Source organism: Rhinatrema bivittatum, chromosome 3, assembly GCF_901001135.1.
Source record: "Rhinatrema bivittatum chromosome 3, aRhiBiv1.1, whole genome shotgun sequence".
Taxonomy (NCBI): Eukaryota; Metazoa; Chordata; class Amphibia; order Gymnophiona; family Rhinatrematidae; genus Rhinatrema; species Rhinatrema bivittatum.
Genome location: NC_042617.1, coordinates 29,664,302 through 29,689,673, shown reverse-complemented (window position 1 = coordinate 29,689,673; position 25,372 = coordinate 29,664,302). Strand labels below are relative to the sequence as shown.

Here is a 25,372-nt window from a genome sequence, read left to right as displayed (position 1 = left end):
AATGGTCCCCCCCAAATGAGAATTTGACTTTTGGCAAGATCACTTCTGACTGAACACCATATAAGGGACCTGTCTATCGTTCTGTCGTCCATGCCTTAGATCCTTAAACCTGACCTTACCTGTGATCTTCCCTGACAGACCTGCCATACCCCAGCTCCTAAACGCCAAAGAATGGCAGCGTTGAAACATCACGTGGCTAAGCAAGAGCAAACAGATCCCTTATTTTTGGAAACCCATTGGCTAGGATTTTAGGGTTAAATAACATCATCCTTGCTTAATAATACAAACAACCTGGCACACAGTTTATTGCACATTAATCAAGAAACGTGTTTAAGAAAATATAAGGCTATCTCCTCAAGTGGCTGACAGCAGAGCATGGCAATCCTCCGCGGGCAGCTCGCCGTCCCGAGACCCTGAGGTGCTGTAATAAGATGCCCTAGGCTGCACAAGTTTCTGTCTACTCCCCATGTAACAAGGACTTTTATGCAGATTAGCACTCCTCCATGCTTATCAAGGCATTAGCAATTATGCCACAACACAGAGAGCTGCCCTGGCAATACTCACGTTTTCTCTGTGCTGAAAATTTAGCTCCTGCACAGAGGCAGAGTACAGTTCCTGGGGTTAGACTGTGAGACTGAACCAGGATTTGTGCACATAACCATGATTATATGTTTTGTGCACACAATGTTTATGTGCTAACTTGCACCCCCTACCACGTGTTTTATGCACATAACTTACGCAACAACTTGTGTCCTTCCTCTCATGGGGGCCAGAGGGCACATCATCTCCACAATATCACCTGCGCACTATTCGACTGACCCACTGCAAGCTCTTAAATATCAAATCCCAGCTCTTATTTATTAGGAACGATGTAAACACTCCACACTCTTAACAGACTGCTCCGGAAACTAAAACTCCTTCCCTAAAGGGTCGTTTTTCAGACCCGTGCGTGCACATGGCTGCGCCGCTGCGCGCATGTTATGAAGTGCGCAGGATTTTGAAATCTGTGTGTGCACGTGCGGGCAGCCTGCGACTCGTGCGCGGGGGTGGGGGGGAGGGGAATTTTACAATGCGATGTGCTAGGGCTTCCCCAGTTCCCTCCCAGTCCGCTCCAATTAAGGACGGACTCGGGAGGGAACTTTACTATACCCCTGTCTAACCTTCCTACCTTTTCCCCGACCCCTACCTAACTCAGATTCTTTTTTATTTTTTACCTGGCTGCTCTCCTTTGGAGCAGCAGCAGATTCTGCACCTCGGCCGACTGCCCCGGGACAGTGGCTGATTGCACTGCCCTTACCCGTACCCCGCTCCACTCCTTTGGAGAGGCCCGGCATTTCAGCCGGGCCCTGATGAAAATGTGCGGGAGGCGCGCGCAAGGCCCGGCCAAGCGGATAACCTCCCCCATTTTTACGTGCCTGGCCCTTTTAAAATCGGGCTGTAAATGTCCTGTGCAATCAAACTCAAGCTAAAAAAGGTTTAGCATGTATGCTCATAAAAATAATGTAACACGCACGCTAAACCACCACTTAATGGGTGAACTAAATTTTAGCATGTATGCCCAAAAAAGTCTCCATAAAATGTGCAAAATAACCCATAAGACTGCAACTGCTTTGCATGCAGCCATGAAGAAGAGAGGACTGTACATGTTCACTTTAGCATGTATATGCCGATGACAAAACAATTATGCACATTTATTAAATCTCAAGAGGATCGCAAAAGGAACTTGCAAAACTGGGAGACAGGCGTGCAAATGGCAAATTAAATTTAATGCTGACAACTGAAAAGTAATGCACTTAGGGAAGAGTAACCCAAATTATAGCTCCACATTAGGAGTCACCACTCGGGAAAAGGATCCAGGTGTCCTTCTTGAAAATAAGTTAAAATCTTGTGCTCAGTGTGCAGGAGCAGGAATGGAGAATAAAGCAAGGAATATCACAATACCTCTGTATCGCTCCATGGTGTGACCTCATCTTGAGTATCTACCCTTTGGGATCCTGCCAGGTACTTGTGACCTGTATTGGTCACTGCTGGAAACAGGGCACTGGGCTTGATGGACCCAGTATGGCAAATCTTATGTACGCTTGTTCAGTACACACATTTTGTGTTTGTGTGTACTAAATAGCATGTACATGGCCAAAGTGAACATACACAGTTCTCCTTTCCTGATGGCTCAGCGCTCTTGCTGCAAACCCATATAAAATTAAGCCTGCTGCTGGCAGAAGCTAAAAATCATCTGGATTACAAAAGAGAAGGTGAAACAAAAAAGAGAGAGACTTGCAGAAGAAGAAAAACCAGACCAAAGGCATGTGCCTCAAAGGCTGGCAAAGAGAAGAATGACTGGCATCAGTAGGTGCCCTCAGCCAGTCTTGGCACATCCATCCTATTGGTGTATGTGAGCGAAATCTGCCAGTCAGTAGTACACCAGCATCTGACCATCCCCTTTCCATGAGCTTTTTCTGTTGGGGTAGCAATGGCTCACTAACAGCTGCTCATGCTTAAGCCTCAGAACATCTGCTGTTGTCTTGGGTAGACTAAACACAGCAACGACCACTGTCATACACCAAAATAGAAACATAGCCAATGATGGCTGATAAAGGTCAAAATGGTCCAACCAGTCTGCCTTGGTCTATTTTGGGTAGATGTGCAAATTCTCCCATGGAACTCAACACCCACTCCCCCCCCCCCGTGTCTTTTAGAGCTGTACCTGCTGTTCCGTGCAGGTTACCCCCATTCAGTTCCTAACAAACCTGAAACAGTCTTCCCTGCACCATCATCTCATCCACGCATTGAGACTCTGGAGCTCTGCCTGTCTCTGGGCTCCTGCATGTGGAACTGGGAGCTTTTCTGAGAATGCTACCCTGGAGGTTCTGGATTTCAGTTTTCTACCTAAAACCCTAATTTTGGCTTCTAGAACGTCCCTCCCTCTTGCACTTTTCTATGTTATTGGTACCCACATGTACCATGATAGCCGGCTCCTCCCCAGCACTATCTAAAATCATATCTATGTGATGCACGAAGTCCGCCACCTTCGTACCAGGCAGGAAAGTTACCAAGCGATAGTCACATCCACCAGCCACACAACTATCAACCTTCTTAATAATCGAATCACTGACTATAATGGCCATCCTAACCCTTCTCTCCGGGCATGTGCTCTGGAGATCTATCTTTGGTGTGAGAGGATACTACGTTATCTTGGAGGCAGGTCCTAGCTACAGGATTGCTTCCTGCCTCATCAAGCTGATGCTCTCCTTCCAGGTGGCCTTTCTCCTCCAAGGCAGGACAGGGGCTACCAGACTGGAGGTGGGACTTCTCTACTATATCCCTGAAGGCTCCTCTTTATACCTCTCTGTCTTCCTTAGCTCCTCCAGGTCTGCCACTCTAGCCTCCAGAGATCGGACTCGTTCTCTGTGGGCTTGGAGCTCTTTACACTTCGTGCACAGGAACAACCTCTCACCAGCTGGGAGATATCCACAGATGTGGCACTCAGTGAAAAGGATTGGAAAGCTCCCTCTCGCTGCTGGACTACTTCCTGCATCATCATTTTGTTGATTTATCATCAAATTAAAATTTCTAAGGGAGCAGGGATGTAAAGCTAACCTAAAGTACTTTTAGTCTTTATTCTATATTTGCCTGGCAATGACCCTCATAACACTACAATTAATCTACCTGCATCCTCCTAGTTACCCAACTTATGGATCTTGTTTTGAATTAAATTCCTTCTGTATTAAATCTGTAGCAAATTAGTCCTACCAAACACAATCTCCATGTCAAATCTAAACATATAAAACCAAATAAAAACAGATAAGGTCTAGTAAACAGATAAAGTATAGCAAGGTAAACGGATAGAGTAAAGTAAGAAGGTTTGAGGTGTGTGCTTCTAATGGCACGTGCTTCCGGTCCTCTTCTGCCGTAAGGGGTGTGGGGCCCCTGGAAGCTGGGGCTCTGGAGTTTGAAGCCTGGATGGGATTTCTAAATGGGCAGGGGTGAATTTGCAACTAAATATTCAATTATGTCTTCTGGATTACAGATGGCACCTTTGTTCGAAAATCATGTGATGTGGAGAAACCAGATGCACGCTCTTATGGTTATGGAGAAAATGTCTGCTATTTGATCTACTCTAAAGTGATGAAAGCAATTCTTGCAGACTTGGAAGGTGTTTATTGATGCTTTGTATTCCAGGATCCGGAGTGAAATCAAACCCTTTAGCTGCCTGGCCAGTGCTTTTGAGGGCTGGGGAGACGGGAGGGAGGGAGCAGATTTCAGGAGTATGAAGTTGGTTTTTCATTGTTAGTTACTATTGGGGATAAAACTATGTGGATTGCTGTTCTGCTGAGTTCATGCTATTGTCTTATACAATAAACAGAATTTTCCTGAAATCTCCTACTAGCTAGTTTCATAGAATGTCCTCTAGTCCTAGCATTGTTTGACAAGAGTAAATAACTGGTCCCTAGTAACTTGGCTCTAGGCTATTCATAATTTTGTAGACCTCCAAGCTGAAGACCCTAACTTGTTAAAAAGCCTTTCCTCGTAAGGGAGCTGTTCCATCCCTCTTTACAATGTCTGCTGTCCTTCTCTGAACTACTTCCAGAATCGCTGTACCTTTGAAGTGTGGTGACCAGAACAGCACACCGTACTCCAGGTGCAGTCGCACGATGGATCAATACAAAGATGGTAGTATATTAGCACTTTTGTCTTCTGTTTCTTTCTGACTAGAGGAGAAAAGGCTGGAGGTGGGCATCCAACCCTGTGGGATGGGCGTAGAGGCTGCTTTCTGATCATTCTTTTAATTCCCACTTGATACTTTTGGGTGAGGAACTTATGACTCAACCGCTATAAAGCTGTTGCTGCTACATCTGTCTTGCAGCTCCTTCGCACTATCTGTGACCATTTAGAACATATGCAGTACAATGTCTCTGCATGATTAGGGCATTTGTCTGGAAATTGCTAAATAGGGCTTTATTTAAAATAGTTACAACATTGAGGTCAATATTCACAGCATCACTTAGCCGGCTAAGTGGCACCATTTCAATATTCAGTAGAAGTCAGCAGCTGCCACTTAGCCTGATAACTTTTTATCTGGCTAAAAAAAGGTTATCCTCCTAAGTGAGGGGCCCGATAAGTACCAATATTCAGCATTATCCGGCTTACTTAGCCAGATAAGTCTAGGACTTCTATTCAGCTGCCCTAAAGTTAGCTGGATGAACATAGCTGAGTACATTCAGTGGTGTGGCCGCAGTGCTGAATTCTTCGGCCAAGTTAATTAGATAAGTTTATCCGATTAACTTGCTAAGCTGGACAGCAGCTGAATATCAACTTCATTGTTCTTGAAAAACAGTTGCCATTGATGAACCTTTGGTTTGAATAAACGTTTTCTTGTCTAAATAAATGTGAACGTTTTTTGGCGTGTTGGTATCTCATCCTCTCCTCCATTAATATCTCCATAAACCTCCTAACAGCATACATGCTATAAAGTTAACTCTGGTCCAAAGCTGGTGTCACATTAGTGGGTTTGTGCTAAGTAGTACAGGGATGATGGCGTACTCTTTGGCATATATCCGGTAAAGCCGCATTTGCACCTACATGCCTTCATTTATAGGCACACACATGCTAACGTCTTTCAGACCACTTTAGCCTGCACGCATAGATCATTTTTTGGTGTACACCAAGCATTAGTGCAAAGCTCCTACCAGGGACTTTTACCCACGTTTTTGTGGAGGTATTCCAAAGGTGGTGTTAGGCCAGGGGAGGTAACAACGTGCATAGTTTTGGCAGGAACATGTATCCGAGAGACAAAGCAGGTGGAAATCTCTATGGGTACATTTTCCTTGGGCAATTCTCAAAGGGGGAGTCTCTGCGTACTTTCCCTTTGATAAATGGTGCAAAATATGTGCGCAAAAATACCCATGAACTTGACATCTGCCCACACAATATTTTGAAAATTGCCTTATTTACATGCAAGTTCTCTCAATCTCCAACCTTCTGCAGTAATCGCTTTGGATGTGTCATGATATACTATGCAAGAACTAAATCTTGGTGACTTTATTGTCATGATATAACATGATAAGCACACCATGTTATTTCCTGCGCAAGCTGCGGAACTGACTTTTCTGCCAGCACAGTGCATGCTTGCTCTGGTGGAGAGGAAGAGAAGACACTTACAACAGGAAGATGGAGTTGCAGGCCACATGAGTTCCTGCTGCCTGGACCTTCGACCCTGGCAGTCAGTGTAAACCCCCACGCTGCTAAAACACAGCAGGTACTCTTTGTTTGAGATTTCAACTGCGCAGATGGCGTCCGTGGGCTGCTGCGTGATGAAGGAGAGCGTGTGGTCATCTGGATGCAGCAGGCTGCACGGGTTCCCCTCCGCATGCAAGGGGTACTTCATGAAGCCCGACTGGAAGCCCACGCACAGCCGCTCGCTGAAGATGGCCATCCACTGCACGCTGCCCGGGGCTTGCATCTCCTTGATCTTTTTGTGCCGCGTCTTGCTCTGATTGAGTTCGTAACAGAGGACCTGCCTTTTCATGGCCACGCACAAGCAACACAGGGCTCCGTGGCGCACGTGTCCCGACGTGATGGCCTGGCAACCCTTCGTTTCCGCCAGTTTGAAAAATTCAGTTTCTCGCCCATCCAGGGCTGCCGCTGGGAAGAGCCGCACGTGCCGGTTCCGGCCTGAGATCACGGCAACGAGCTGCTCGCTGGGGATGAGCTCGACCTGATGAACCTTCTTATTGTCGCCAACACGGATAATCTCTGCAAAACAAAGTAAATCAATTCAGAATAACCAGAGCAGTCACAGAGCAAGCCGGAAAGGTCCGATTTACAAGGAAGCTCATGCAGTCCATGGTTTTTTGAGCTAGGGTCCCAAGTAGCACCAGACTAGGTAATGCTGGGGGTTGGGAGCTGTGATAGAAGAAGGGGAAAATCCCCAAGTAGCTGTGAATGAAAATTTATAGAAGCAGACTCCCAAGCCCTGATTTTGAGTGAGCTGCAAAGCCAAAGCAGCAGGAGGAAACAGGTTAAAAAAAAGAAAAAAGAAATCTGCACTGGTAGGATTCAGATAAAAAGTGTTACACTAAAGAGAGCAAAGCTGGACAGAAATTGGAGCCGGTGTGAGAGTTCATGGTTTGATTCCCTGCTCTCAGGGGGAGTCCCAGGCATTGGGCATCAGTGACATCTAATGGTCAACTACAGGCCAAGTACTAGTTCCAGAGCGACGCCTGGCTGCAGGACGGTCACTGCACTGGTTGGGCAGGGGTGGGCAATCTGTACCCCTGCAAAGGGCACCGGCTGTGCTGAATGGCTGCCTGCTCTGTCTGATGAGACGCTGCTGCTGCTCAGCTGAGTGTGTGGCTGAGTGCTCTGCAGCAGAAAGAGCAAGCCTGCATCTTCGGAGGGTGACTCCCACTCTTCCCATAGAGCATCACTTTGTCTGCATGAAAAGTGGGGGAGGTGAACAGGAGATAAACAACCCTTGGTAGTTGTGAATGAAGACTCATGGTACTAAAGCCCCAATGGGGGCAGTTGAGCTGAAAGCCCAAAGGTGCTGGAGGAAACTGCCAGGTGAAAACAGGAAGAACATTTTACAGTAAAGATCCCAACCTGACTCTGTGCCCTTTTGGAAAAACTGAACTCAAATTCCAGACATTAACATTCAGCACTTCCTAATACATTCTCCACAATGAGACCTCTCAACTCTACACAACACTCTCTAGCACACCCCGAGATCCCCCCCCCCCCCACATACCACCATCTGACTCACCCAATGAAACCTCCCAAATGCAGACACCACCCTCCAACACGCTCTGCGACTCGCCTCCCAGGCTCACACAGCAGGCCCTGGGATCTACCATCACACGGAGAAATCTAATCTTACCTGCTAATCTCTCTTTGAGTCCAACCAGACCAATCCAGATGCACGGGTTATGGCTTTTAACTGCAGGTGAAGACAGAGACTAACAGGCTTGATTTTGTTACTCCTTACAGGATCCCATGCCAGAATTTCATGTAACAAGCTAAGTTAAAACTATCTAAACCTTACCCCTTCAACTGGAAGGGGTTCCAAGGGAGAACAGGAAGAGCAGAACCGATTCTCCTCACTAAAGCAGAACCCATCTGCAATGGGAGCCACCAGTACCCACTTGTGGTCTGGCTGGACTTAATGAAAGGAAATTAACAGGTAAGATTAAACTTCCTCTTCATCCAGGCAGACCAGTCCAAATGCATGGGATTGTACCCAAGCCATCTTTCGACTGGGCGGGACATTGACAGATCTGCTCTCAAAACCCCTGAGCAAAGGAGGTGTCTTCCCTGGCCTGGATGTCCAGACGATGACGTTTCAAAAAGGTCTGCAGGGATGACCAGCTATAGTTCTGCCCATGACCCAGCCTGTGCACTAGTAAGAATAAGCCTACATATTCTGGGGAAGCAACGGCCCTTTGGCTATGTAAGATGCACTTACCACTTCCTTAATCCAAAGAGCTAGCAAAGCCTTCAAGGCTGCTTCATTCTTTCTGGATCCACTGAGCAGAGCAAAGAGATGATGTGATACCCTGAAACCATTAATCCTCTTCAAATACTTAAATCAAACGATGGAGTTGATCATACTCATTCTGACACAAATCCCTCTGGAGGGAGGGAAGAGACACCACCTGATTAAGATGAAAAGGCAAAACCACCTTGGGAAGAAATGAAGGAATCATACGAATATTCTCCTCAAAAAAGGTTCCCCTACATGACAGAGCCTGCAGCTCTGAAATACACCTATCAGAACAGATTGCCACCAAAAGCACTGCCTTAAGAGTAAGACATTTGATCAAAGCCTATCTCATATGCTTAATGGGATGATCATTCAGATATCTCAAAATCAAATTTAGATTCTAGGTAGGCATCAAGCCTCTCACCCAGCCTCTATAATAGGCAAGAGCACTGTCAGGGCCAATCCCTTAACTAAACCTTCCTATAGAATTCCAAAATAGATGATACCCAAGTTCCTTTCAATATTTCCTCTCTAGATGAACACCAGGTCTCAAATATCTTCCAAAATCTCACATACGGCAACCTTCCTGGATCAAAACAGACTATTTCACTACTCTTGATCAGATGATCTTTCTCAGGGGCCAAGCTATAAGACAAGACAGACATAGATCCCTGTGCACCATCAGACCCTGTAGCAGAAGACCCCTGCACTTAGGCAACAACAGTGTATCCTTATCCTTACTAGGTCTGCATACCAGGGGTGCATTGGCCAAACAGGAGCCATCAATACTATAAAGCCTTGATGCCTGGAAATCTTCTGCAGCACTCTGCCCATTAAAGGCTACTGCGGAACATAGAAACATGGCAGCAGAAAAAGGCCATTATGGCCTATGAAGTCTGCCAATATAGAAAACAAATAGTGAAGAATAGGCTGAGCAGACAACCAATAATTCCCAGACACCTCTGCTGTACTTTGGCTTGTCAAGAGGTGAATGAACTTTGAGTGCTTTTCTGAGCATGACTTGCAGAAAATCTCTGAGACAGATTTGCTGGCAACAACAGGAGAGAGGCCTATTTAATGGCACATTTGCTTCACAATACAGAGAAACTGAGTCCAAGATGCAAGCTGTTGTCTTGCAGATGCATATTTCAACTAACAGAAACTAGTTGAAAAAGAAGATCCTGTGAGGTGACAGTTTTGAATGAATCCTGGTGCTAAGAAGTGGAATTCAAGTCTAGCTTCTATTCAAGACCCAGACTGCGATTTGTTTACACAAACAAAGAATAACAAAAGAAGAACAGAAGAGAATACATTGCATCAAAGCCAGAGTGATACAGGAACTTGTATGATGGGAGGAGGGTTCAGGAAGGACTAGTATAGAATGATTTTTACAATTGAATGGGGGGTGTCATCACAAGCATTTCCTATACATGATAGATTGTCATGACAACAGCCTAAGGTATCTTTGTAGAAGAAGTCTTTGAGCAGTCACGTCATTCATTCTGGAAACTTCGGGAATGTTGTATTTTTGATTATATAAGTCAGGGCATGTCAGAGATTCACGGAGATGCAAGGTATTACAGATAGAGGGCAGTCATAGTGCATCTCACAAGAACACTTGTCTTTTAAGAAGCCAAATAAATTTGATTAAAAAAAAACCCTCTTGCTGATTTTGAGTGTTCTTGTGCCCTAAGCTTTAAGTCCAGAAAAAATTAGACAATAGGGAAGGCCCCAAACCAGCCAATCTTGAATCAGTGGTCCCAGGCACTGGTAAAAGCCAGAAAGATGCTTGGCTGCATAGGGAGAGGAATGGTTAGCAGAAAAAGAGAAGCGATATTGCCCCTGTACAAGTCCCTGGTGAGACCTCTCTTGGAATACTGTGTACAGTGTACATGAGTGATAGAAATACTTTGGGCTGTACTCTGCCATATACAAAAAGCCTGATATGGGTATTTAAAAAATTCCACTGAGAGGACCACGATATAGACCAGGGCTTCCCAAACCTGTCCTGGGGACCCCACAGCCAGTTGGGTTTTCAGAATATTCACAATGAATATGCAGGAGATACATTTGCATCCCATGGTGACTCCGTATATGCAAACTAATCTCCTGCATATTCATTGTGAATATCCTGATAACTCAACTGGCTATGGGGTCCCCAAGACAGACTTGGGAAGCCCTGATGTAAAAGAAGCTGTCTATGAACCAGCAATACTCAGATTCACAACTTTAATGGCCCCAAAGACTGAAGCCCTGGGAGAATTTGTAGTGGAAACAGTGAAGGAGGCCCCAGGTCTGAGCTGCTTCCTTCCCACGGTTCCAATATGGCCACTGCTCCTGCCACAGTAGCAAGCATGCCAGCAGGAATGGCTTTGGCCGGTTGAGCCTGCTGTGTGGCCCCCAGCTCCCCCCAAGACAGCAGAATCACTGCACTGCCCTCTCTCTCCTTCCTCCCGCCACCATCGGCTGATGTATCCCACACGAACAGCAGATTGCAGTTCTTTTCCTATGCTCTGAAGGAGCCTCCCCTCCTGCACCAAGACAAAGTTTGCTGCCTGAAGAGAAAAAGCCTGCGATCTCCATCATTCACTGCAGCTCTTCCTTTACATTTTGTTTTACTTTATATACCCTGTGCAAAGAAGCAATAGCACAGAGCCCACAGGGAAGGAGAGCCTGCCAGAGAGAAGGAAGCCCATCAGGAGGAGAAACTATGGAATAAGAGAGAAGGTGCTTATGGTGGTGGGAAGAGATTTCCTCGACTGAAGCCATAAAACTCTGTTCTAGAAACTGGAAGCCCCTCGATCCAAAGGCTATTCTCTACTAAGGAAGGGAGCACCAACTATTTCTCCAGGAGCAGCCCACTTCATTTCGTCCTCGACTGGCCTAACCAGACTCCAGCTCACCATACAGGATGCACATCCTATCATCTGCTGGAGACAGAGAATATTGACAGGCTGAAGTCAGCATGGGACTCTACAATGGTGACCTCAGCAAGCCTGTTACTTTGTCTCCATCTGCTTGTTGGGGGCTTAACTCATGTGTCTGGACTGCTCTGGCTGTATGAAGAGGAATGAGACCTTTCAAACCCCACACATCACCTGCAGCACTCCCCGAGTCATCCCCTCAGTGAGACCTTCTATCTGCACATACCATCTTCTAGCACTCCTTGTGACATATAATGAGACCTCCTTACCCAACACAGTTCTACTATTCCATTATGTTACTATTCAGCACTCCCTCTCCATAAAGAGACCTCCCTATCCAACACATCCAGCACTCACTGTGACTTACCTCCATAAAGAGACCTCCCTATCCAACAGATCCGGCACTCCCTGTGACTTACCTCCATAAAGAGACCTCCCTATCCAACACATCCGGCACTCCCTGTGACTTACCTCCATAAAGAGACCTCCCTATCCAACACATCCGGCACTCCCTGTGACTTACCTCCATAAAGAGACCTCCCTATCCAACACATCCAGCACTCCCTGTGACTTACCGCCATAGAGACCTCCCTATCCAACACATCCAGCACTCCCTGTGACTTACCTCCATAAAGAGACCCCCCTATCCAACACATCCAGCACTCCCTGTGACTTACCTCCATAAAGAGACCTCCCTATCCAACACATCCAGCACTCCCTGTGACTTACCTCCATAAAGAGACCTCCCTATCCAACACTCCCTGTGACTTACCTCCATAAAGAGACCTCCCTATCCAACACATCCAGCACTCTCTGTGACTTACCTCCATAAAGAGACCTCCCTATCCAACACATCCGGCACTCCCTGTGACTTACTTCCATAAAGAGACCTCCCTATCCAACACATCCAGCACTCCCTGTGACTTATCTCCATAAAGAGACCTCCCTATCCAACACATCCGGCACTCCCTGTGACTTACCTCCATAAAGAGACCTCCCTATCCAACACATCCAGCACTCCCTGTGACTTACCTCAAGTGCCCCTCCCTATCTCAACACCAGCACTCCTGTTACCTCAAGTGCCCCTCCCTATCTCAAACACTGTCACCCCACGCTCTGTGGCTTACTCTCTCAAAGAAGCTGTTCAGTCTCATACTCTGACCTCTCCCACAGTAAGTCCTACTCATAGTATGGTGTGGCATTCTGCTGTTTTCCATGGGGGATCTGCAGGAAGGTTGATCCTTACTCTGACATGGCCTCCCTTTGGGTGACTGTAGTCTTTCACTCAACGTTACTTTCCTTTCATTCTATAAATAGTGTTGCACAGTGCTGTGCAATGCCCCTGTTCCAACAGCTGTCCACCTAGATCTGAAAAAAAAGGAAGGGTATGGCACTTGCTTGAAGTCACATAAGGGATGGAGATGGGGACTGGACTGGGGGTTCGGCTCCAGCTTCATGTACTATGATATACCAGCAGCCCAACTGGTCAGTACAAGGATCTTACGTGTGAATCTTAAAAAAAACAAAATAAACCCCCTCCCCCCCTAACATAACTAATTGGCTGACATATGAAAAAGAGGGCAGAAAAATATCTTGGACTGTACTATATTACCTTGGGGGGGAGGGGGATTCCTTTTAATTAAAAGGACAAAAGCTATTGTCGAGTACGATTTATCTGTAGGCACGCCCTGTGGCTTTACTGGTAGAGCTGGTCACTGCCATGCAGGAGACCTGAATGTGAATCTTGGGCTAGATTTCTGCCTCATGGCTGGCCAAGGCTGATGAATTCTGAAGCCCAAATCTTCAGTGATTATACATGTTTTTGAAATGCTGGAAGTGCTAGCGGGGAAAAAGCAGGTAATCTGCAGCTTGATCAGTCCGGCAGGCTGCATGGATAGACTTAACAGTACAGGAATAACAAAACAGCTGTGTCCATCTAGCTAGAAGTTAGGTCCGTCTGGCAAGCTGCGAGCACAGTAATAACTAGGAGTCCTAGTGGAAACACAGGCACTCTCATAGCCGGGCATGTCTGGCATGCAATGAGCTCCTGATACTGACCGGGTTAGTGTGGTGAGCTACTGTCAAGAAAGGCTACAGCGTCCTACCTAAGATGCTGGATGTTTGGGCATCAGTCATGTTAATATTCTTTTCTCTACAGATTTGTGGTCAGACTTGGGAAGGGAGGGCTGCTGGAGGGATATAATAAAATAAGTAGACGTTGTAAACTCATCTGCCCAAGATGGTGCAGTACAGAAGATAATGACAAAAACTGCCTTGGATAATGAGTGATATCCTGCAAGTGGCCATGTTCTATGGCTGGAAGCTGTTGACCCTAGCTATTTTGGTGATTCTGTTTTAACTTTTTTTTATTATATGTAGGTTTTCGTTATATATTTACTTTTATGTATATACATTATGTACTCTGTTTTGAACAAACAAATAAATACTTAAAAACAAACAAATACATAAAATAAAATAAAGATATCTTTAGCAGTATAGGCAGGAATAACTGGGCAGAGTGGATGGATGAGCTGGTCATTTTTCTGCTATTATCTACCATGTTACTAGGTAAAAGTCAATTTATAATACATAATAGAGTTTGCAAGGCTACTTCTAATTGTTTAAGAGGGTACCTCTAAAGCATACCTATATGCAGCAGTCAGGGACTGGATTTGGACACTTCTATAAAAATTACTTTATAAATAATATAATCTGAAACACTCCTTGTGCTGCGGTCTTTCAACAAGATATTCAATTCTGCTCCTGTGCACAGGGTTGAAATTCTCGATCCTTTGCTAGATAGTCTTCATAGGAGTAGGCTGCTTGTAAATCTTGTACTGTGATAGCATAGTAAATTATGTCAGATAAAGATCTAAATGGCCCATACAATCTGCCCAGTTGAAAGTCATCCACTTTGGGTAGATGCACATATAAATTCCCATAATCAACCCAACACCAATTCCCCCTCTCTCACGTCTTTTAGCAAACCTTTCAATCCTTTTCCCACCACTGCCCTCCATATCTGTCCCAAGTATACCCTATACACCTTCACTAGCAGTCTATTTCAGGCCTTGCTATCTTCAGTTTTGCTTTTTTAAAAGACCAGTTCTTAAGTCAATACCCAGTCCCCTTATGTGTTTGTCCTGAACAGATGCTAAGTTCCACAGGAGTAGGAACGGTCTCTCATGTGCACCTATATAACGCTGGGTATGTCAAGTAACCTTATAGAAATGATTAGTAGTGGGCACTTTAATAGTGAGCGAGAGGGGCCAGAACTGCATAAACTCACACTTAGTACACACATCTCCCAAACGTCGTGTACCCCCTGTGGAACACATGATGTACCCTTCACCTACTGCTTCAAGCATATTATCCCAATAACTTTGGGAAGGAGCTATACATTTAGAAATGTTTGCTCCATGCTAGGAAAAAGGCCTAAAAATTAGACCAAACTGTGCACATCCTTCAACGTTAAGAATAATACGTTGAGCACTGGTTGCTACTGGAAGCACAGGTTACTGAACAGCCTCAATAATTCTTGCCTGCTACAAAGCACAGTTTATTTTTTCTTACCATCTTTGGTGACATGTACAACAAACAGCCCTTCTTCATTCCCCAGAGCTATTCGTTCATGATCTAAGACCAAGAAGAGGAGAAACGAAGTTAAGATTCATCACTTAGCAAAGGGAGTAAAATGTGAGCATGCAGACCACTGACATTTGTTTACATCTGTGCTGAAGCAGTAATGATATGCAGAATGAAGCAGGACTGGCCTAATTTGTTGGACTGCAGCTGGGTTTGTATATCTTTACTGTCGCTCCGTGTCTACAAGCAAGCAACGGCTGCTGAAGGTGGGCACACTGTAGCTCTAACACTTTCACTTTATTTATAGGCGAAAGCTAAAAGAAATCTAAGACATGACTAAACTGATGACAACAAATGATGCTGGAATAAGATGACTTAACTTTTAAAGATTTCCATATTCCCATTTTAATCAATGAGACAATATCCCTTAAAGCCAGTCAGAAAATTATTTAAAAAGTTCTTCCAGACAGAGAAGGCAGCAAATTTAAGTTTGCAACCTGGCAATAAAGAGAAAAATGCCATCATTTCCATTCTCAGACTATCTTTTTATAGCTAAAGATAGAATTTATATTTATTTATTGCGCAATACTTATATGCTCCACAATTAAAAACTCATAAAATTATAAAATTATAACACATCAATATAATAAATAACAGACAAGCGCCAACAGTTGCCTCTGGACTTTAAATTTTAAACCCTACAATTATAAAATGGCTTGAGCCATGAAGCTCAGCAGTCAGTAAATGCTTTGTCGAAATAAAAAATGTGTTCGAAAGTTCCTTAAAAGTCTTTGTACAGTCAACCGGCTATAAACCATTGGCAATGAATTCTATAAAACTGGCCTGGCGACTGAGAAAATCCACTACCGGGATTCAGCCAAACTAAACGAACTGATGTGAGATATCCAAAAGGCCCATCTGAGGCGATCTTAGTGCTCGTGTTGGGTTATGACATGCAGCATCTGGTTTATGCAGAGTAACGAGTCCACTCTCAACAGTTAATGTTACAGCATTTCTCCTCTTTATCTTTGTATCTCATTTAATATATTTGGGAAGGGTAAGAAAACATTTTTTTGTAACTGGGAGGTTAATTACGTTTGGGCAGCTGCTCTGAAAGTGTCCCCCTGTTATATAATTCCTGTATCTCCTCGTATTCAGTACATAACTATCCATCTGTAGTGCAAAGGTTTGACGCTGAAATGAACGGCATACCCGCTGGCAGTCTGATTACTGGGGAGTTGGCAACAAAATGGTTAGTAGATCATTATTAAATTATTCGCCAGAGACAAGACAGAGCTTTTTATCCATTTATTGATTTGGGTTTGATCACCTGCCTTTCCAGCAGTCAGCATGGCCTGTCCCAAGATCAGACCCAACTTTCTTAGCAACTTCTTGTTGTCTCACTAGTCATGCCCCACCCCCGCCCCTACCAATAATCTCAGATTCATTGGTCTTCTCTTTTGGCTTAGAGTTGATAGGAAGCCGAACCCTTCACAGAGTCCTCTTGCTAAAGGAGGCGCGGTCACATTCATCCACCCAGGATCCTGCTGGACAAGAGACTCCGCCCCCTTGCAGGAATCTCTTAAAATGTTGTGCGCTCTGTTTCTGCCACACCAGCAGCTTCTCTACAGTTCCCTTATTCTTTTTCTGTGATGCTGGGAAAGGGCAGCAGGCATTTTTCCTTTACAGGAAACATTTTGAAACATATCCAAGTGCGGTTTCCTTTACTCCCTTCATAAGCACAAAATCTGCTCTGCCGCATCGGCTTACGTTTCTCTGGTTTTGTTGCTCTTCCGAATCAGATTTTACATCACAAAATGTGAATATTTATCTTTCTCTGCAGAGACACGACTGGCTTTCCACAGGTCCAGCTAACTGGGGGTCTTTGCTGGGACAGATTGCCTACCTAAGATAGCCGCCGACTGTGTGGTTTTAATGAGGGGTAGGGTGCTGTCATAAGCTTCTTTGGGAATGTAAACTGAACGATCTTTCAGTTTGTTCTTCTTCAGGATCCTGTGCAGTTCGTTCAGGACCCCCACCCACTTGCTCTTCTCGTTCTCGCTGTCCGCTAGGATCAGTATTGAGCACTTGTTACTGGAGGCTGAGAGCTGGGATGCTGTAACCTATAACAGAAAAAAACCCCACAGTTATATGTATAAAAGAAAAAAAAACACAAGAAACCGTTTTTTCCTATTACCTTCTCCTACAATGCCAGCTGGGATTGCTCTTATAGCAGTAGTTATCTTATCTCCCTCCTAAAGTCCAGGCATTTTACTTTCTCTATATATTTGAGTTCTGCTGGCCCTGGCAGACAATCTCAAACTTGAGTCTCCTGCAGCAGCCAAGAGGCTGGAAAGCATCTCTCTCGTTCATATATTAAGTTTCCCCATTTTCCTATCACTGACAGTAGGTTGCTAGGGCCTCAATGACTCCATAGGCTGAAGTGATCGCCACCAAAAACCAGCCTTACAGGTCGTGTACTTGAGCTCATCACTGATTAGAGGCTCACAAGGGACTTTCTTTAACCGGGTTCCAACCAATGTTCCTTCTAAACGGCACATGTGTACGGCCGCGCATAACTTTTCCCGCAGCTGTGCACAGCTTTTCTCCCCCAGTACAGGAAGACCAGCGGGGCCGCAGTGGAGATCATCTCGCCACAGCCAAGAGTAGAAGAGAGGTCATTGAAGGCTGAGGTGGAGCTCATCCCACCATGGCCAGAAGCAGAAGAGAAACCGTGCACGAGTGGGTATCTATATGAGAGACAGTATGCATCTGTGTGAGAGCCTGGGTTCATGTGTGTGTCAGAGCCCGTGAGTATTTGTAAGTGTCTGTGTGAAAGCTTGAGAGGGGGAGTGTGTGTCAGAACCTGTATGTGTCTGTGTGAGAAGCTATTTGTGTGCGTCTGTGAGAGAGCCTGGGTGCATCTGTATTATCTATGTGAAAGCTTGAGAGAGGGAGTGTGTGTGAGAGAATGGGCATATATATGAGAGAGGGAGTGTGAGAGAAAATGAATGTGTTAGCTGTGAGAGAAAGAGAAGAAAGTTTGTGTGGCCCTAACCTCTTCCAATCCACAACAATCTCAGGGTGACTGGAAATCAAAAGATCCCAGGTATGGAGAGCAGGAGATTTTTTAGTCCTTATTATGCTGATACATAACTCATTCATGCATTTCATAATCACGTTAACCAGATGTCTGAAGCCGCAACTCTTAATTGTATTTCTTGGTCTCATATTCCCAATCGTTAAATTTATAGCATGCTACACCAATACCTTTTAAATCAGATGTAACCCTAGCTTTGAAGTCTACAAACCTTGAAGATGTAACCGTTAGTTCTTGTAGATATAAAACCTTATTCTGAAGATGTAAACCTAGATTTTGAAGACTGTAATCTGTAAGCATTTGTATTTATTGTAAGAATTTGTATTTATTATTTAGCTATTTAGATTGATCTGTTACCACTTGGTCCTGTTCTCTCCTTTACCTCTAGTTCTAAGTTCCTACTAAGTTAGCCTTGATGTTATTTTATACCCACTTGTTTGATGTAATTTTCCAATATTGGTTCTGTGTAAACCGAAGTGGTATGTACTAGTACATGAACTCCGGTATATAAAAGCCTTTAAATAAATAAATAAAATAAATATTAGTTTTAATCATTGGGTATAATTTGATGTTTCTGCAGTTTTGAAATATTTTCTTTTCTTTGGGGAAATATTAGAACATTTTTAAATTATTGGATGTTTATTCATCAGATGTTTTGAAATATTTAATTGGTGAATGAGAAGCCTTACAACAAATTTATGCAAGTTCTTTAAATTACTGGATGTATGTCAGCTGTTTTGACATTTATTCTTATCAGTATGGTTTTAATATTATGAATGTTTTATATATCTTGATTTTATTGCTTGATATTTGGTGAGGACAGATGTTTGTTTTTCTATTGTTGCACTATATAATACAATCGGGCTTGTAGTTTCCAGTGCAGTTTTTGTTGGCACGTTTCTATTTATACTGTATGGTCTTTTCTATTCTGTATTTAGTTAGGATCTGTAGTTTAAAGGTCCAGCTCTTGTGTAACTAATTCTTGCTGTGAAAATAATGGTACTTATCACTGGCTTTTATGACATTATGGTCATTTTTAACATTTATATTTTAAACAGGTTTCTTCTTTATTAATTTAATTGCATGCAGAAAATGGTTTTAAATGTTCCTGCAGAACATATTTTTCTTCTTGTAATTACTGTTAGTAGATTCGGTGATTATTTTAAGGGATGGACTTAGCCAATGTTGCCTTTAGATTGGGTGCCTGTGAGCATAAATTTGATAGGCTTTTTGCACCAAGAATGCCTGTAGGTAGGAGAACAGCAGCTCAAGGAACAATGGTGCCATCAGTGTTCTAAAACTGAGGCCCTGCAGCACCTTCTCCACAGCAAGCTGCACTTGTTTCTCCAGCTCCTTCTCGAATATTGCCAGTGCCATTACTGAGCAAAGAGGCGTGGCCAGATCTTCTTCGGAATCGAGAGGAGGATCGATTGGACTGATGGATGCAGTGGTGGACACCTGGGTACTGTGGAGGATGAGCTATCTTCATCACAGGGTCACTTCGGGGGCTTCTTGGCAAAAGCCAGAACATCCCAATGCCTGGCACTGTGCATCGACGGGGACCAATGCCAATTCTTCTTTGGCTTCCCTCGATGTTTGGTATGGTCCTTCCCTGGTGCTGAGGACAAAGAAGAGGAACCTGTTCCCATCATCGACCTGGAAGAGCCAGGTGATGGCCTGTCTCTGGATTATCTGACAGCCATCGACCCCAATGAAGACAATGGCCCTGCCAATGGCTCGATGGCCAATGGTGTGGCTTTGAGGTCTCTTGATGTTGATGGCTTTGATGCTGATACCGATGGATTGGTCTTCTGGCACCCAAAGTGTTGTTACATCTTGTCCAGATGGGCCCGGTGCCCTTCAGGGGTTATCCGAGGGCATCTGCAGCAAATCCGGGCGTCATGCTATGCCCGCAAGCAGAGGACACATCTATCATGGGAATCTGCGATAGAGATGGTCCTAGCACATTGAGGACACAGCTGGAACCCATGGACAAGGCGTTGGGAAATAAAAGGGACATAAGATCAAAATTGATGGCCAGTAGGCCCAGACTGCACTGCTATCCTGGGAATTCAAAATCAAAAGGAAACTTAGCAGAAACACCGTAAATCCTACCTAGGAACGATACAGAGAGGAACCACAGGATCCTGCATCGACAGGGCACAAATACTGCTGGAGAAAAAATCCGAAAAGCTTACCACTCTTGGGCCTATCCTTCTAGCAAAGTACTGAAGAGGCCAAAGATCTCTCTGGTGAAGTCTGACCACCAATATGATTGTAGTTAGCTTCCTGGCCATGTGTCAAACCCCTGAGGCAAGTTTCTTGGAGCTGGGCTTAAATTTATTGGCAAAGAAGGCATAGAGCCTTTCCCTCTAAGACTGAACCGCTCTAGATGAGATCCTGAGGCACATTTCACAGCCATTTCCAAGACGAATGCAGCATACGTAGTGAAAGACAACCATGGACATTTTCTGTGAGCATTTGGGAGAGAATATGAAATTGCTGGCTGGCTTCCTCAAGAGGGTAAGAAAGGACAATGCAAAATTAAAAGAAGAAATGCCTGCAAGAGAAAAACCAACTGGAGACCTGTCAAAACCTCATTTCCTACTGAAAAATCAGGATTTGTGAGGGGACAAGGAAACAAAAAACCTCACTAGGATAAAAGTGCAAAAAGAAAATTGGTTCTTACCTGTTAATTTTCGTTCCTGTAGTACCATGGATCAGTCCAAACTCCTGGGTTTTGCCTCCCCTCCAGCAGATGGAGACAGAGAAGTTTTGACAGACTCTGCCCTATACCCCAAGGTGCCACCTACAGTCCCGTCAGTATGAATTAGTATCAAAGCAGAATGGCTCAAAACCAAAATTAACTATATACAAATAACTCCTTTCCTGAACTGGCTCACTAATCCCAAGTGGGAACAGAACCCATTGAACACTGAGAACAAATTCAATCTGCAGATCCAAAACAAATGAATGCTGAACGAGCAGACTCTCCATTACCTGTATGCATAAAGCGGGCGGGACTCTGGACTGATCCGTGGTACTATAGGAACGAAAATTAGCAGGTAAGAACCAATTTTCCCTTCCCTGTACGTACCCGGATCAGTCCAGACTCCTGGGATGTACTAGAGCTTTGTTACTTGGGGTGGGACCCGGAGAGGCCCGCTCGGAGCACTCCTCCTCCAAATCCCCCGGAATCCGGAGCTTAAACATCCAGCCGGTAATGCCTCGCAAAGATGTGTAAAGACGTCCATGTAGCCGCCCTGCAAATCTCTTGCGGCAAGACTTGTTGGCACTCCGCCCAAGATGCTGCCTGCAAACGGGCAAAATGGGCCCGGAGTCCAAATATCCTGCTGCTGATCTGCATCCCCGTCTACCCCCAGTGGAGGCTTGGATGGCAGGGTTTGGTCATCTGGGTCAGAAGAGTAAGGAGGCATCTGTGCTTGTACGGGATGCCACAGACTAAGGGGCGCTTAATTTTTGATGACCCAGCGCTCCCTTTAGGCTTGGACTGCTATCGTACCTTTGAAACGGGCAGATAAAAGAAATTTTCTCTCCAGCCTGCTTTTTCACTGATTTCCTGGCCTTAAAGGCCTTGTGAAGCAATAAAATAAATTCTGAGGAGGAGGAGGAGGAGCCAGACGCCCCCAAGCCATGACTTGGTGTTGGCCTCCCCCCCCCCCCCCCGGGTGCCATTTGCTGCGGGAGAATCCCCTCCCCCGCCGCGGCTCACGTCACTGCTCTGAAAGAGCTCAAAATGGCTTCTGTTCAATCAGGCGAAGGGGGCCGCGGTCTATCCACCCCCGTTGAAGCTGTGCGAGAGCTCCCCTCGTCACCCCTGGCTGTTGCGGAAGTTCCCCCCCCCCCCCCGGGGAAACACGAGGAACAAAGGCTGTTGCTCGAAAGCCGCATGAGCACAGAGCCGCAAGCCTGGCAAACTGCTCTCCGCGGCTTCGCTGAGGAAACCATGAAGCTCAGCGAAATTCGGCCGCGAAAGAGAAGCAGCAGTAGTGAGGGAAGGGAGAGCCCAATCCAGCAAAAAGGCTTTTTTTTTTCCCCCAAACCTGCCCGGCAATCCTCTGTGGGTCCTGGTCCTCCTGGGGTGAATGAGCCGGGCTCCCCGGTATCACCCCCAGAGTGGCTCTGACTAGGCAACAGGGCCCTCGACCCCTAACCTCAGCTGCCTCTAGCAGCAGGGGGGATGGTCCTCTCAGGACCTGACAACCTCCTGGGAGGCTGAAGGGAATCCTTTTCACGTAGCTGTTTTCTTTTTTCATAGAGCTAGGCTAAAATAAACAATCTCCCTGTCTAAAATTTGGCTTTTTTTTTTTTTTTTAAACAACTAAGAACAGACTGTAGGTTTTGCACCTCCACCATCTGCTGGAGACAGAGAAATACTGAAGGACTGTAGGTGGCACCACAGGATATAGGGCAGAGTCCATTCAAACTTCCCTGTCTCCATCTGCTGGAGGGGAGGCAAAACCCAGGAGTCTGGACTGATCCGGGTACGTACAGGGAACAGTGAACTGAAGCCCCTGAAACCTGCTGGAAAATATCCAACTGGGCTGGCAGAAAAACTGAAACAGGGAAGCTGTAGGACCACTGCAGCACGGGAAAACCCACACAAACTATGGAATTTCATGCCATTTGGCCCCACACACAATTGAGTAACCTGCTTCTGTGACATCGTATACCTGCTTGTCTTCAGAAAGTCTGCTATGTTCTACCCTGCACACAAACATCCACTTACTCTAAAAATACAGGGAACATCTTTTCGGTTTGCGTGGATGACATCAGAAGCCAAGACAGAACTTACAGAGAACTCCTCATCCCTGCAAGAAAGAGGCAACATTACAGTGAGAAAAATGCTGACATAGGAGCTAGAAGAACTAACAGAGTGCCTGACTCCACATATTCCCATACAGAGGTTAATTTTCAAAGCTGTTTTTGTAGGTAAAACTTTGCGTCAAGCAAATGGAAATGACTTGTTACAAATTTGCCTGCTTTTCCAAGGCATTTACACACTTAAAAATGGGTTTTACACATGTAAATGTACTTTATCCATGAAAGTGGACTTTTGAAAATTGCTACAATAATGCCATTGAATTCTCCATTTGATTTATCTGTGTAAGTATACTTTACACAGGTAAATGGCTTTTGAAAATTGCTACAATAGTAGTTACATTTACATATATAAATCCTTTTGAAAATGTACACCATAGTGCATAAATTTACATGCATAAGCCCCATATGGAGAAGAGACAATTTTATAGATTTTAGAAATCTATAAAATCATGAAAGTACTTGAATGGGTAAATGTGAATTGGTTATTTACTCCTTCAGATAATATAAGGTCTAGGGGGCGCCCCATGAATTTAGCAAGTAGCACATTTAAAACAAATCAGAGAAAATTATTTTTCACTCAACACACAATTAAGCTCTGGAACTGATTGTCAGACGATGTGGTTAAGGCAGTTAGTATAGCTGGATTTAAAAAAGATTTGGATAAGTTCCTGGAGAAGTCTATAAACAGATATTAATCGAGTTGACATAGGGAATAGCCACTGCTTATTACTGTCTTTAGTAACATGGGATCTGTTTAATGTTTGGGTACTTGTCAGGTACTTGTAACCTGGATTGGCCACTGTTGGAAACAGGATGCTGGGCTTGAAGGACCCTCAGTCTGATCCAGTAGGGCAACCTCTTATGCCTGTAAGTTTACCCAGACTGAGTGGAGGCATATGAGCGTACTTTTGCATTTTCAAAAGTATTCACATAATTTTTTCCCTAAAAGTTTTCACGCACATAATAGCAGATGTAATTGTGTGTGGAAAAATCAGGTGGAATAATTTTTTTTTTTAAAGGTGCATAAAGTCTGCTCTGAAAATTGATTCAATTTGCACATGTATTTGCTGCCTAATTTAGGTGGGCTGCTGTTACCCCAAAATGTATGCCCAACCACCACATTCACAAACTTTCCACCTCCAATGTGAGATCTGCTGTATTAATATTTCTTTATAGAAGAACTAAAGTGATATTTTCCTCACTTCTTCCACTTTCCTTTTGTGATGCAATTTATTGAAAAATGAGCTTATGCTATGACCATAAGAGTCTTGTGTGCAGCTCGACAAATGTTAACCAATGTCCAAATGTCCATTTCTAGGTAATTTATTTGCACACCACAACAAAATTCAAGAAAATATCTGAAGCAGAAAATTCTATTGGATACTGGGAATCAAAACAGATTCAACAAATTCTGACTTCCTTTTCCCTCACCCCTAAAAATAATGCAAAAATCTACACAACTCAAATTTACTAGCTGACTCGGTATGAAACAGGAAAAAAAAAAGATATGAACTCAGCTAGTTCAGATCAATTTGGTTGCAGGCCTATCTTCTCTTCTCTTGTCCTCCACCTTTCCTCATGAACTCCATCCATAGGGCATGTTGCTGTTATCTGTGGCTTTCTCCTCCATCTCCAGCTCCTGACTGCGTGCTTTCCCCCTGACTGTGCTGAGGGCCTGGAATAGACTTCCCAAGCTGGAGCGTCAAGGTCTCTCTCTGGGACGCATTCGAGTCCAGTTTAAAACCTCCCGAATTTTGCAACAGCTTTTCAATCTTAATTTCTTCTCTCCAAGACATTTCTTACAGATTTTTGCTGGTCATGTATGTCTGTCTAGACTAGATTGTAAGCTCCATGGAGCAGGGGCTGTCCCTTATGTGCTTCTGTACAGCGCTTTAGAAATGACAAATCAAAGTGGTAACAGTAGCGGGCGCATCAGCCAAATTCCAACGTTCAGAGCAAAGGGTTTGCAGTGACGACAAGTCTCACCTCATGTCAATCACTTGACTCACTACAACGCTGGGCTGGGAAGCTTTGCCTTCAGCGATGTCGTAGAGAAAGAGTTTGAAGTCACAGACGACGGCCAGAGTTCTCTGCCAGCCTTTCTTTACGCCGGCCGGCTTAGGAACCTATCCAGCAAGAAAAGAGATTTACACAGTGAGCATGCACTGAAAAAAACAGACCTCACTGCCATCACCAAGGACCCGATCTGACTGGTCAAATACTTTAGAAAACAAAGAAGACTCAAAGGGGCATGTTACAAAACAGCATTTCCTTGTAGTGATTCCCTGAATAAAGTTATCAGAATAAGACTAAATTCAAAACAATTATGCTGCAGGAGAGGTGCATATATCATTAGGCTTAGCCGTCCAACGTTCTTGGCATGTTAAATGTTTTCTCAGGTACGAAAGCCTTGCTGGGGCACTCAGCATTACAAATCAT

The 25,372-nt window shown here is 44.6% G+C and overlaps 1 protein-coding gene across 3 annotated transcripts in view; it reads right to left on the bottom strand.

The window, feature by feature from the left end:
• Nucleotides 1-25,372, bottom strand: part of CDC42BPA (CDC42 binding protein kinase alpha) — a 563,297-nt gene that overhangs the window by 36,044 nt on the left and 501,881 nt on the right. For all 3 annotated transcript variants that reach the window (XM_029593037.1, XM_029593036.1, XM_029593038.1), the window contains exons 26-30: nt 24,920-25,059; nt 22,839-22,920; nt 16,895-17,111; nt 14,977-15,039; nt 6,160-6,753 (exon numbers count right to left, since the gene is read on the bottom strand). In XM_029593037.1, coding sequence (XP_029448897.1) covers nt 6,160-6,753; nt 14,977-15,039; nt 16,895-17,111; nt 22,839-22,920; nt 24,920-25,059 — 1,096 coding nt within the window. The remainder of the gene's footprint in view (nt 1-6,159; nt 6,754-14,976; nt 15,040-16,894; nt 17,112-22,838; nt 22,921-24,919; nt 25,060-25,372) is intronic.